The sequence below is a fragment of the Mus caroli genome, chromosome 7, assembly GCF_900094665.2.
Source record: "Mus caroli chromosome 7, CAROLI_EIJ_v1.1, whole genome shotgun sequence".
NCBI lineage: Eukaryota > Metazoa > Chordata > Mammalia > Rodentia > Muridae > Mus > Mus caroli.
The window spans coordinates 37,180,651-37,194,803 of record NC_034576.1 but is presented as its reverse complement, the minus strand read 5'-3'; the positions used below and the strand labels follow the sequence as shown (position 1 = coordinate 37,194,803).

General features: G+C 39.6%; 1 protein-coding gene across 4 annotated transcripts in view; it reads left to right on the top strand.

Annotated features, from left to right (window-relative positions):
* Uri1 (URI1 prefoldin like chaperone) overlaps positions 1 to 14,153 on the top strand; it is a 61,393-nt gene that overhangs the window by 31,990 nt on the left and 15,250 nt on the right. For all 4 annotated transcript variants that reach the window (XM_021168667.1, XM_021168666.2, XM_021168665.1 and 1 more), the window contains 2 exons: positions 7,537 to 7,615; positions 8,728 to 8,863. In XM_021168667.1, coding sequence (XP_021024326.1) covers positions 7,613 to 7,615; positions 8,728 to 8,863 — 139 coding nt within the window. In that variant the 5' untranslated portion in view covers positions 7,537 to 7,612. The remainder of the gene's footprint in view (positions 1 to 7,536; positions 7,616 to 8,727; positions 8,864 to 14,153) is intronic.

Below are 14,153 nucleotides of genomic sequence, written 5' to 3'. Positions count from 1 at the left end.
CTTTTCTTTTCTTTTCTTTTCTTTTCTTTTCCCTCTTGCTGGTGGTTGTTTTTGCCGTTATCAAACACCGCCTGTCCTATGCGCTAGTTTTGCGATTATGTTTGAGGATTTCTGTATGTAGTATTTTTAGAGAAGATGGTTTTTATTTTATGTGTGAGTGCCTACATATGTATATGTGCATTGCCCGCGTGCCTGGTGCCTCTGAAGGCCTTGGGCTTCTGGAACTGGAGTTATTAACAGGTGATCGTGGGTCACTTGACATGCATACACACAAAAAAGTAATTTTTTTTACAGTCCCCTTTATAAGTTTTTGGAATACTGTCTTTGATGATATGTTTCCAGCATCTACGTTCTTTGGTTTACAGCTTCTGGGGACTTGCTTAAGTCCAGAGAGTGTCTGGATTTTTCTTCTTTATCAGTAGAAACCACAGCTTACACCTTGAAGTTTTTTTGTTTTTTCATGTATTCTTTAAAAATAAGAACAACAAGGGGGGAGGGTATGGGGGACTTTTGGGATAGCATTTGAAATGTAAAATAAGAAAATACCTAATTAAAAAAAATAAAGAAAAAAAATTCTGTTACCAAAAAAAAAATAACCCAACACACAGTACTGATAATATTCGTACAGTTTCTATGTAAGGACTGCAGTGCATGGCACACATCTGTGTCCCCATAGTCCAGGGCTCTGCTTCTGCTTTTGAAGCACGACAGTCCAATTCTAACATTCTTTACATTCTGTGGGGGTACTAATGTCTGTTGAGTGCAGGAAAATGAAGGCTGTACAGATTGGCATACTTGTAGTTTACTTACTTAGTTTTTAAAATGTAGTGATTTATTTATTTATTTATTTATTTATTTAGTTTTTTGTTTCCTGAGACAGGGTTTCTCTGTGTAGCCCTGGCTGTCCTGGAACTCACTCTGTAGACCAGGCTGGCTTCGAACTCAGAAATCCCCCTGCCTCTGCCTCCCGAGTGCTGGGATTAAAGCCGTGCGCCACCACTGCCCGGCTTATTTATTTATTTGATGTATACAAGTACACCACTTCTCTTTCCATACACACCAGAAGAGGTCATCAGATCCCATTACAGATGATTGTGAGCCACCATGTGGTTGCTGGGAATTGAACTCAGAACTTTTGGAAGAGCAGTTGGTGCTCTTAACCGCTGAGCCATCTCTCCAGCCCTATAGTTTATTTTTTAATAATTCACATTAACTCAACCAAATGGTGAATTTTTCCAGTTGTTTTTATTCACTTTTGAGTTAAAGATAATTTTGAGAATTTTTAAATACTTTGTAGATTCAGAACTAGTATTGACACTATTTTTCTCTTTTAAACTCTGGTAGTAGCTTTGACCTGTGGGAGTATATGAAGGTCTCTGTAAACTCCAGAAAATGAGTTCTTCTCAGTTTGTCATAGGAACAGCAGCCAAAATCACCACTCCAAGGTGGCCATAATGATCATTGTTTCCTAAAATGATTTTGAAAGTATAGAAAACCTAAATTGATGCAGCAAAGGCTACGAATTAAGGAGATTTAGTAGAACCTGGTACAATTATTCAGATTGAGAGAGAATTCTTCTCTTTTCTGATATGTTCCTCCCTTTAACTCGTAACAGGAACATATATCAGTTATAAGAAATCAGGGAAATGAACAGGGCATAAAAATTACATGTAAACTGACAACTTGGGGATTTCTTTCAAAGACCAGTGTGCTTTTATGTAATTTTAGAGCATCCTCCTACTTTTAATTCACATCTAATTGTATTCTTAGAGCAAAGTATTAGTTATGAATAAAGAAACAGGCATTTAGGATAATTGACAAATCTCAGGTCACATGTCCACGTGGTGGCTGTAGAGACAACATGGGGATGCATTGTCCCTTGCAACTTCACTGTGTGTCCCATGTGCTGGAGCCACTGTACTCAGTTAAATGGAAGGAATCTAATGGATTGGTAGTTGGATCTGCCTCTCAATAACTTGTTAAACTAATTTTGAAAAATTATTGGCTATTTTTTAGATTATTTTTAATGTTTTCTGATGATTCATGAAGTCATGAAACACTAGGATCATGTGTTTGATTGCCAACATATTCTGATGCGGCTAGCTCTTAGGAATGATGCAGTTATAAAAAGGAATACATCTCCATTTTGCCTTAATTTTTTTGGGTAGATGTTAATTATTTAAGTGATGTCACTAAGCATTTTGCCGTGGCCATTTAGGAAGGAAAGGTCCCAAGGCTTCCGATTCATACAGATGTGTTCCAGTTTTGCACGAGGAGAATTCCTTTCCCCACTAGTTGGCAAGAACAGTGGTTCCTTCTTCAACAATGTGCATGGCAAGTTCCCTAGACTTAGGAAGACACTGAAGAAAGCTGTCGTTTCTTACTATAGCAGTGATAATCTGTCTGCTTGTACCATGCCTGAACTGAACTTTTCTTTATTTTCTTAATTCTAGAGGTGGCCCAGGGACCCTTCAAGGCAGTGGAACTTTAATGCAGATGGATTGTGAATTTTAGAAAGGCCTGCTGGGTTTGAGTGATGGCCTCTGGTATAGCCCAGGGCCCTGTTGCAGAGAAGTGAACTGAATTGAGAGTAGGCTTTCTTAGGTGCTTCTGGGATAGTTCTAGAGTGGAGACGATGAATTCAGTAGCTTCTGTTGACTCCTCTATATTTCAGAAGCGCTAGGTTTTGTTTCTTAGCTTTGGCTTTTAGCTATAGATTATAACCCATGTATTTGCAGTAATGTGTGTTTTCTGCTTTTTTGTTTGTGTAGCAGGTTAGGTAAACGGAAAGAAATGTTGGGAGACTTCCTCCAAGAAGATAGTTCAGTGCTACTTAGTATTTTCTGCCAGTTTTCCCACTACTTCCGTACAGTTGGAAGATTCTGCTCTTCTAAGCTGAGATTTCATTTCATCCCTTTAAAGGTGGAGATGAGAGCCTGTCACTTGTTTGGAACAAGGGATGTAGTGCTTACTTCCTCTTTACAAAAGTAGTTTTCCAGTAACAGAAAGATTAAATTTGTGGACTATTTTTTCATGTTATTCTGTATCTCTTTAAATAATCGGTTATCAAAATCTTCACCTACACAGAACAATTGGAGTATACTGGTGAGCCTTGATTATATACCACCCGTCTTACTCATTAATCTGTTCTTTCTGAGGCCAGTCACTGGCATACTTCATCTTTTAAAACACACACACACACACACACACACACACACACACACACACACACACTTCATTTAGCTTTAGCTTGCTCTCTCAGACTTGTTACACTTCCATGAAAATAAATATTTCCCATAGGGTCTGTCCTGATCTTAATGCTTTAAGGTTAGGACTATTTATATACCTTCATTGCTGCTGCCTTTTTAAAACTAAAGGTGTTTCACAGAGACATGGAGACATGGCCAGGAAGGACCAAAAGAAGCTTGTTTTCTGTTTTTTAAACATACTATTCAGTTAGGTTATAGGTTTTTTGTTTTTGGTTTTTTTCGAGACAGGGTTTCTCTGTGTAGCCCTGGCTGTCCTGGAACTTATTTTGTAGACCAGGCTGGCCTCGAACTCAGAAATCCCCCTGCCTCTGCCTCCCGAGTGCTGGGATTAAAGGCGTGCGCCACCACGCCCATCAGGTTATAGTTCTTATTTCTTTGAGGACTATTACATGAACCTATTTGGTATGAAGTAGGCTTCTTGAAGTTTAGAATTGAAGGCTGGTACTCTTGGTGGCACAGGCCATTCTGCCCAGCTACTCAGGTGGCTGAGGTAGGAGGATAGCACAGGTTCAAGGCCAGCCTGGGCAATTTAGTGAGACAATTTCAAAATGAAAAAATAAACAGAGGGTTGGTAATGTAAGTGAGTGGTAGAGCCTTTGCCTAGCAGGCATAAAATCCTTGGTTCAATCTGGAAAGCCAGGAAAAAGGGTGATGCTTGTACTGACTGTAATCTTTGTCAAATATAGTGAAGACAAACCTAGGAGTAAGAGGGTTTGAGAGGCTTGCTCTAACTCTACCTAGGCTTTGTTTTCCATTTGAAGAAACCGTATTTTAGGTAATTATCTCTTGGTTGCTATATTTTAGTAAGACTGAAACACCTAAAATTGATGTTTTCAAGAAAATAAGTTGACAGAGATCTGTTAATATTTGGAGTCCAAATAAAGACTCAGCTCATCTTCTCCAAGCTTTAACATTAGTTATTAAGACAACTTGTATTGAGGCTAGAAAGATGACTAAGTGGTTTAGAGCACTTGTTGCTCTTGCAGAGGACCCAGGTTCAATCACCAGAAACCACATGCTGGCTCACAATTATCTGTAACTATAGTTCCAGGGGATCTAGTCCCCTCTTCTGACCTCTGAGAATACCAGTCATGCATGTGGTGCACAGACTTATATGAGGGCAAAATGTCCATATTTAAAAAAATACCTTTGATCCCAGCACTCAGAAGAGAGAGGCAGGTGGGTCTCTGTGAGTTTGAGGACAGCAAGGTTTACAAAGTGAGTTTCAGATTAGCCAGAGCTGTTAATCAGAGAAACTCTGTCTGGAAGAGGGGTGTTGGGGGTTGTGTTGGGGGAAGAAAGACAACTTGAATTTTTATGGCTGGAGACAAGGCTCAGCAGTTAAAAGCTCCTGCTATTCTTGCATAGGAATTGGGTTCAGCTCCCAAAACACATATGGTCGTTTATAACTGCTTGCAACTCTATCCTCAGTGGATCTTATACACCATTTTGTCTTCCTTGGGCACTGCATACATTGTAGGCAGACTCTCTTACATTTAAGCAAATTACATATATGTTGCATAGGCATGATGTTTTAGAGAGATTGTTGGTCTTGTGTATTAGAGGGTTGTAGAGATCACATTTTAGTTAAGTTCTTGGTTCTGGACATTTTGTCCAGAATGATCTTCAGGGATTTCTTTAAGGTACATAGCTGACCTCCCTTCAAAAATTATTTCTGCATTGTTGCACTTGAAATCAGCTTCCACTTTCCTTTTCCGCTTTAGAAAATAACTCAAAATATAGAAATAGCAAGTCTAGTCTTAGATTTTCTAGTTTGTCCACATTTTTGTTCTAGAGAGAATTATTAAGGAAGGTTAAAGCTGAGTATTCATCTGGAAACACTGATTGCTGACATGACCTTGGTTGAACTTTCTGTTCTCTGAGGGCATATGAGATTTCTTTTTTTTTTTAAGTCCCTTTTTGTAGGTGTGATTACCAATGTAAGACATGCTGAATGCTAACTTTAATTGGACCTAATCAGAAGCATTAGCTAGTGGATAGATAGTCTTAGTCTGAGCCGCAGAGGTAGGTTCATGAGTATCTGTGATGTGTTGGTACTATATCACATCTTCTTGGTTACTGCTCATCTTGACCCTGTCTCCAAAGTCCCTGAATCACCAGTGACAGTCAGCTGTTCTGTTATCTCTCAGGAAGTCACACTATCCAGTTGAAGGACTAAGTTAAGTGGGACCTTATCTTAGTGCTTAATAATCTTTTCTGAAAATTATTTCTGAGAATATGAACCTGTGAACAGGTATTTTTCCAGTTTTAACTTGGAAAAAGGTAAGGCTAAGGCTAATTTGTGTGAGTGGAGTTAGAGATCTGGGATTCACTCTCTGCTTTGACTTTAAAGTTATGGTCCTTCTGGGGTCTGGTCCTGATGTATAGTCCCGTGCATGAAGGCTTTTTGCCATCTTGTCCATATAAAAATGTACCCCAAAGGATAATTATTTAAGAAATGCACACCTTTAATCCCAGCACTTGGGAGGCAGAGGCAGGTGGATTTCTGAGTTCGAGGCCAGCCTGGTCTACAGAATGAGTTCTAGGACAGCTACAGCTACACAGAGAAACCCTGTCTCAAAAAAACCAACCCCCCCCCAAAAAAAAAAAACAAACCCACAATAATAGGGTCTAAGAACATGGTTGTCAGTAAAGTGCTTTACAAGCAGGAAAGACCTGAGTTCTGATCCCCAGTACCACATTAAAACAATGGGTGTGCACCTATAGCCCCAGTTCTGGGGAGTCGGGTCAGGAATACCCCTGGAGCTTGCTAGCCAGCTAGTTGACCCTGAATTGGTGAGACCCCATCTCAAAAGTATGGTGGAAAATGATTGCAGGCTCCAGTGTGGACCTCCAGCTTCCACATGTACCTGTGCACGCTCTCACAAGGACATACACAAAAGAAATACCATAGTAGACAGTTTATGGGGAGAGTTTATACAGAGTACCCGATCTTTAGAAAATGAGAGTTTGTGTGTGAATAAGAAGACCTTGCTTAGCTGGGTGTCTGCTTTGAGAGGATACAGGAGATCAGCTCTCTCAGTGCTTCTTTTCTGTTTTCTTTCTGTGCTACATTGTATGAGAGAAAAATGTGGAGTGACATTACTGCAGGAGGTTTCGTTTTCCCAGGATACATAGCAACACACGTGAAATTCCCTGAGACCTTAAGACGGAGTGGATAATTTTTATTAATTGTGCTACTACTGCTGTAGTGGAGCTAAGGAGTAAAGTGATGCCAATGCCACAGCTGTAGCAGAGCCACTTTTATTATTGGGTGATTACCCACATGGCACCTAGGATAAATTTTAGTCTGACAGTATGTGTTCATTTAAATTACTTGGTGAGCTTATTGTTTCTGTTATCTTTTAAGACGATAGTTTGGTGTTCTAGAATTGTTTGCAGCCCCCATCCTAGCAAAAAGCCCTTAGGAATCTTGACTTCCAAAGAAGTTTCATCTCGGCATAGGCAGAGGCTTCAGCTCAGGAAGGGGCATTGATTCCCGTCGGCTGCCCCGTGGAGGAGCAGTTTGGACACATGCTGCTCTCTGCTCCAGCAAGGTCAAATTGAGTCACATCTTAGGGTTATTTAAATGGGTTCCCCCAATCCCTTTTCCCCTTATTTTCTTTGAGACTTTGGGATCTCATGTAACTCAGCAGGCTGCCTTTGAACTCACGATGCAGCCAAAAATGACTTCTGATCCTCCTGCCTCCTATTCCCTAGTTTTGGGGTCACAGGCATGAGCCACCATGAGTTTTGGTCCACTCTGAAACAGATTTCAGAGACTAGTTGAAATGCTTTAGGCATTACTGCTGCCGCATTCTTTTCTGCTCTTGACTGCGTTTCTTACCTTGTTCACATTAGAAGAGTTGATGACACCAGGTTTGGAGCTTAAGTTTTCTGTAAGGACTGAAGCACCTGATGCCATCTTGTGTCCAGAGGCTCTAGTGTACAATCTGTTTATTCACTCAGAAGGTGTATATAAGATGTTGTGTCTTCTCAGTCTGAGTTCCTGGCTCCCTCTAAATATCAGCCCCCTTCACATTTCCTTAATTTTGACAGTGTATTATACTAGGCCATCTCCTACCTTAAGAAGCTAATTGTCAAGATGTGAGTGCTCTGTTTCAGAATGAGTTTTCATTTCTGTGTGAATGTATGGGAAGACAATGCCGTTGCTGGACCTCGTAAACTTTTAGTGGTGTAAACTGTTGGTTGCAGCTAGTGAGACTGATCTATGCACTCACTTTGTGTTTGGTGTTTTCCTCGTCAGGGAGAAGGTAGACAATGACTACAGTGCTCTTCAAGAGAGGCTGAGGACCTTGCCTGACAAGCTGTCTTACGACGTCATGGTATGCTCACTGGGCTCCTTTTAGAGCTACATGTTGTTTGTTGTAGACAGTCTAATGGTGAAATATAGGATTTCCCCTTGCTGTGTATGACAGTTCACAAACTGTTAGCTGGTACACCATCAAAGGTGTCTCCATAGTAAGAAAGGTTTGTTTTCTTAGGCCTTGAGACAAAACCAATACAATAATTTATATATAATTATTATGGTTTATTAACAAATATTAGCAAAAATGTGATGTTTGGTATGCAAATGTATTTTTATATGTAAATGAATTCTGATAGGAATGTGGTATTCAGTTATTTCCTGTTAGCCAAAGCAATAGCAAGCCATACTGTCTGGTAAGTCATAGAACTAAACCCTAGAACATTGATTTTCCTCTGAGAGGTGCTCATAGTTTCTTTCTGAATGACCTTCCTTGTGACACACAGTCTGCTGAGCTCTTGGCTGTGCCTCCACTGCTACATCAGTGTGCTTCAGGAGGATTTGTTCTGCTGTACAGATGAGGTGTGGCTAGGTAGATAAATACAGCTGTTAGTTCCTATCTTCAAGACATAGTTTTAGGTGCCAAAAAAAGTTTTCACTGACAGTAGTTCATTACTGTTTTGGTTTCATTTAGACTTAAGGATTAATGAAATGTGAACATTCATAGACAGTGCTACTTTCTTCTTTCTTCTAAGAGCTGTCTTTGAAGCCTGCTGTAGATTTATTTTCCTGTTTTAACATGAATTTATTAGCCTAATACATTTTTTTATAGATTTTCATGGTAGGGTTTTTTTTGTGTGTGTGTGGTTGAGACTAGTTTTATTATAGATATGAAGGAGAGAACAGCCAGAGGCATCTGGAAGGGTCTGAACAGAGTTGGGCTATGAGATGAGAGGAGATAAGAGAGAAAGACAGAGATAGACACAGAGAGAGGAAAGACCAGGCGTGAAGAGAGGTGAAGAACCAAAAGCTCCTGGTGAAATCTTAATACAATGTTAAATTCTGGGAAATTGACATTTTACTTTTCCTAGTGCCTAAGTAAGAACTCAGTAATACAGGGTTTCTCATGCTAAATATTGTAAAAATGTATGTTAACATTTTTGCTTTTCTATCTTTCTTTTAAACCAATAGGTACCATTCGGCCCTCTTGCCTTCATGCCAGGAAAACTAGTCCACACTAATGAAGTCACTGTTTTACTTGGCGACAACTGGTTTGCAAAGTGCTCAGCCAAGCAGGCTGTGGGTTTAGTTGAGCATCGGAAAGAACGTAGGTACCTCTTGGGAAGATGTTTTGTTCTCTGTTGTGTTTGCATCAATTCACAGGTTCCAGAGCTGGGGATGCTCTGACCAAGCAACTGCCGGGACTTGCTAGTCCAGGCTGTGTGCTGTTCTGGATTATAGGTAATTAAGGATAAGCAGTGTTTGAGAATGGAGGTTGGAAATACTTGACATGTTTCCAAAGGTATGAACTGTGAGCAGAGGCAGTACAACGCGCTGTGGAGAGACCTGACAGGAGTTAGGGACATTTTACACTTGTGCTTATTGTCTTGTTACTTCACATGCCTCTGCTTTTAATACTCTGGGACCCAGGAGTAATTTATTTTCTTTGTCATGAAATCAGAGAAATTCCTCTTTATAAAGGTTAGGACATTTTAAATGTGGTTTTGGTTTGTAGGAAATCTCATTCATTTATTAAAGAGACCAGATGTGGAAAGGTGCCCCTTGTAGGTAACTTGAGGCCTTGTTGCATCCTGTACGGCCATTTTGTTTTCGTTTACCCAGTCTCTTACTCTATTACATACCTGGATACATGACTTGAGCTCTGGCGTGGTTGCATAATGATAGTAAGCTTATTTAATTTCTAATCTGATATTATTTTTATAATAACGTTTGTAAATTTGATATATTATTCTTATCTGCTTTCAACCTTCTAGTAAATGTGTATTTGAAAATAAATTTGAGGACTCTCCTGTATAAATGAGGTCATTATACTAAATTCAGCTGACTTTTCTAAAGATGAAGTAATTTCAGTTATCCAACAGTGGGTACTAGTTGGAAGCCTCATGTATTGTGTGAAATTCTGGAAACTATTGTTCGAGACTAATTGCAAATCAAGTGCAGGTTTGTAATTGGGATAGATATTTATCTAAATTGTCAGGGCACATATCTAAGCACATAAAGTCTAATAGGATAAGGAGGCTCAGAGGCTCTCACCCACAGTGTTAGGGTTATCTATAACAGCTGAAGAGAATGGCTACGTGTATTGTTAAACTTGACACTTAATAATAAAAGGTGCATATGACCCAGTCCCTGGTGGCTGGTCCAGATTCCTCTCACTGGGAGCCTTCCATCTTAACTAGGCTCTTAGCACGAGTGGTGGTTGCAATTTTCCTAGTTGAGGTGTGGCTCTGGAATAGTGTGGCTTCCTTTCCTTTCCTTTCCTTTCCTTTCCTTTCCTTTCCTTTCCTTTCCTTTCCTTTCCTTTCCTTTCCTTTCCTTTCCTTTCCTTTCCTTTCCTTTCCTTTCCTTTCCTTTCTTCCTTTTTGTTGCAGTTTTGATCTTACAAATATTAACAACTTCAACGTTTAAGATGAACATTCATTCTTTTCTTAACTGAAACCCTTTGTGGATCCTCTTTGGCCTTTCCACTGTGTGGTGATGCTATTCTTATGCTCTGAGCCATTATTAAAACAAGGAATGCTTGAACACAGCTATCCTATGCCATTTGAGTTGATGACCAAGCAGGCTAGGTGACAAGTGTTCTGTACAGAGGGAGGCTTGGAGGCGTGGGTGGCCTGCTCAGTAAGCAATTTCATCTTACTTCTCAGCCTGCATGCAATTTAACATTTAGGATTTGGTTTTATTTCCTGGAGTTTTCCATTTCATATAAGATAACTGAAGGTAACTGAAGCTGATGTGGAACTGTACATACATAGGTGGGGCTGCTCCCCTATCTTTTTCCTAAAGCACAAGAAATAGCAACTTAAACTTGCAGTAGGGCGCTTCATTGTTGACCAAGTAATGGCAAGGTGGAAAGAGGTCTTTGCATATAGAAGTTACAGCTTGTCCTCTTTGATACAGGCCTATGATCCCACCATTTGAGGTGTTGAGGCAGGGCAGGTACTGAATTTCTGCCACCTTCCACTTCCCAGAAGGCAGTCACAGTGAGGGACAGAGGGCACTTGGCAGTCACAGCTCAGGACCCACTGCTGTGGGAAGAGACAAGCCCAGCACCCTCCCTGTGTGTTAACTTTCTTTTTGCCATCTGATAAGAACATATCTTTTCATACTTCTTTTAAAATTTTGTTTGCTGTACTATTCTGTGAGGTCAGGATGCAGGATCATACCACATGTTGCCTTGTGCTTACCTGTGTGTGGGTTCACTCTACATCAGCTTCTGAGGCTTGGCAATCACTGATTCATTCTCCATTACTATTAATTTGCATTTTCCTAGAATGTTTTGTAAGTGAATTTTTGTTTCTTTGGAGAATGGCTTTTTCACTTGCACTAATGCTTTGTCTGAATTGTTTGTATCAGAGCTCATTCAGTTCTGTTGCTGAGTAGCCTCTGCTACCATGCATAGATTTCCTTCTCAGTGCTTTGGAATGACACATGCAGCAAGTGTGACTGGAGCTGCTGGAGAACCTGCATACACCTCTTGTGCTGGGTCTCATGGGGAACATGTGTACTTTATCAAAGATGAGCAGACTTTTTTTTTTTTTTTAAATTTTGTGTATATGAGTACACTGTCACAGTCTTCAGACACACCAGAAGAGGGCATCAGATCCCATTACAGTTGGTTGTGAGCCCCCATGTGGTTCCTGGGAATTGAACTCAGGACCTCTGGAAGAGTAGTCACTGCTCTTAACATCTGAGCCATCTCTCCAGCCCCGGGTTGTAATTTTTTAAAAATAAATTTTTAGATTGATTTTTAATGTGTATAAGTGTTTTCCCTGCATGTATATATGCACACCACATGTAGGCTGTGACCACAGAGACCAGAAGAGGGCATGGTTCTCCTGACAACTGGTGTTGTGAGCCACCATGTGGTTGCTGGTAATGGAAGAGCAGCCAGTGCACTTAACCACAGAGTCATCTCTCCAGCCCCACAAGGGATATGCTTTTCAGGAACTTGAGAAGGTTTTGACAGTTTGTTATACATGTTGAAGCTGTCTCTTCCTTTGAATATACGATTTGCTTATGTTTTCTCTTGTCTATATCTTGTTTTCTCATTCTTTGTTGATTGTGTTTCTCCAGAACAGTTTTTAATTTTGAAGTTCTTTGTTGCCGTTCTTGTTAGGGTGGTTGTCATCATATTTAAGAGTTTTTCACCTACCTTCAGTATCTATGATTATTCTTTCTCATGTTTAAGTTAATTTTGCTTTAGGTATGTGGTTTAAGTCAGGATTCACTTTTCTTATGAGAGAGTGCACAGTTGTTTTAACACTGTATTTGAAAGTAGCATCCTTTCTCCACAATTGACTTTCCACTTTGACAAAACGAAGTAGCAACTTGAAACCACAGGAAGTGCCCTACCAGGGTAGTTAGAATTTGTGTGTGTACACACACACACACACACGTATACACACACACACACACACACACACACACAAAATTGTGGAAAATTTAGAACCTTTGTATGCTACTGGTAAGAATGTAAACTGGTATATATTAGAAAATTAGAAATTTTCAAAACATAAGCACTAGATTACTATGGGACTTAGCAGAAATAGTATTATATATAAACGAAATAAAAATGTACATCCACAAAAAAACCTTGTGCAGACCCTAGATGCAGCATTATTCATATTAGCTGGAAATGGAACCAACTCGAGTATCAGTTAAGAAATAGATAAAATGTATTGTCTCCATGCAGTGAAATATAGTTTGACAATGGCGAGAAACATGTCTTGAAAGTATTAGTCCAAGGGAGAGAACCAGTTACACAGGCCCAACCTCTTCTATGCCATGTTTAGTATGGCAGATTTAGACAATAGAAAGTGAGTTCTTATCTGTTTAGGGCTAGGAAGGTGTGAGGAAGGATGGACAGTGTAACTGTTCAGGGCTGTACATGTGAGAATGTCCATATGTGATGATGCCTGCACAGCCCCAGGCAAATGTCAAACATTGAAGTGGGTAAACTGTATACCATGTAAACTGGATCTCCACTAAAATTATTAAAAATTGAAGGAATTAGTTATTGGTTTTCTTTGTATAGCTCATTCATCTAGTCCATCTGTTTTGTTTCTCTGAACAAAATCTGTCCATCCATGTTTCAATTACTGTAGCTTTGTAATGTGTTTTAAGATTAGTCACTGTGAATCTGTGTGCTTTATTGGACTTAGGAACCCAGGACTTCATAAGTTCTAGTTTGTTCTTTCTGAAATTTGGTGATTTCAATTCCTTTGTCCTTTCATATACATTTTAGAAACAGCTTGTTTCTATCTGCAACAAATCGTGGGTATATTTGACTGGCATTTCCCTAAGTCTATGCATCAGTTTAGGAAGAATTGACATCTTAACTATACTAAGTTTTCCAAGGCTGTACACTGTACTTGGTATTTAGGACACCTTTGACTTTGTAAAGACTGCAGTTTATATTGTACCATGTAACCATGTAAACCCTTGTCAGTGAATAAATGCCCTTGGAGTTTGGCTGTAGACACTTGTGTCTTTGTAAATGGTGACGTGTTTTAACTCAGTTTCTATGTTCATACCTTCTATTTCCTTTTTCTTGCCTTACTGCATTGGCTAGAGCTTTCAGTATGGGATTGAGGAAAAGTACCCAGAATGGGCATCCTGGGCTTGAATTATTATTATTATCTTTTTTACATTCTGACCTGTTTCCCCTCCCTTCTCGCCTCCCAGTTACCCTCCACCATCTCCTCCCAATCCTTATCTACTCTTCCTTCATTTCTTTTCCGAAAAGGGAAGACTTCCCATGGATATCAACCAAATATGTCATCAAGTTACAATATGATTAGGCACCTCCCCTTGTATCAAGGCTGGACAAGGCCAACAGTTTAAGGAAAAGGGCCCCCAAAGCAGGCAAACGAACCATAGGCAGCCCCTCTCCTGCTGTTAGGTGTCCCACAAGAAGCTGGTCTTGTCATGTTTCTGCTGAGGAAGGCATTTGGTCTTTTCTACAGGAGATGTTGGTTGTAGGCTTGTTACTCTTTTAAATCAGTACTTTCAATTATATTAAGGATGTTTATTTCTAATTTGTGAAATTGTTTTTTAAAAAATAATGAATAGATCTTAAATGCATTCTTTCTGCTATGTTGGTATTGTGTTTGTTTTGATAATACACTAGATTATATTGATTGATTTTTTTTTTTCTGAATGATTCATATTTGGCCATGGTATATTATTGTATATTACCAAATGTTTTGCTAATGATTTGTTGATTCATAGAGTGATTTGGGAAATGTTCTGTCTGTGTTTTTGTAAGACACAGCATAGAGTTGGTGCTGTGAAATATATGATAGCATTTCCCAATAAAATCACTTGAAGACAGAGGGAGTTGACTACAGACTCAAGATCTTCACTAGATATTG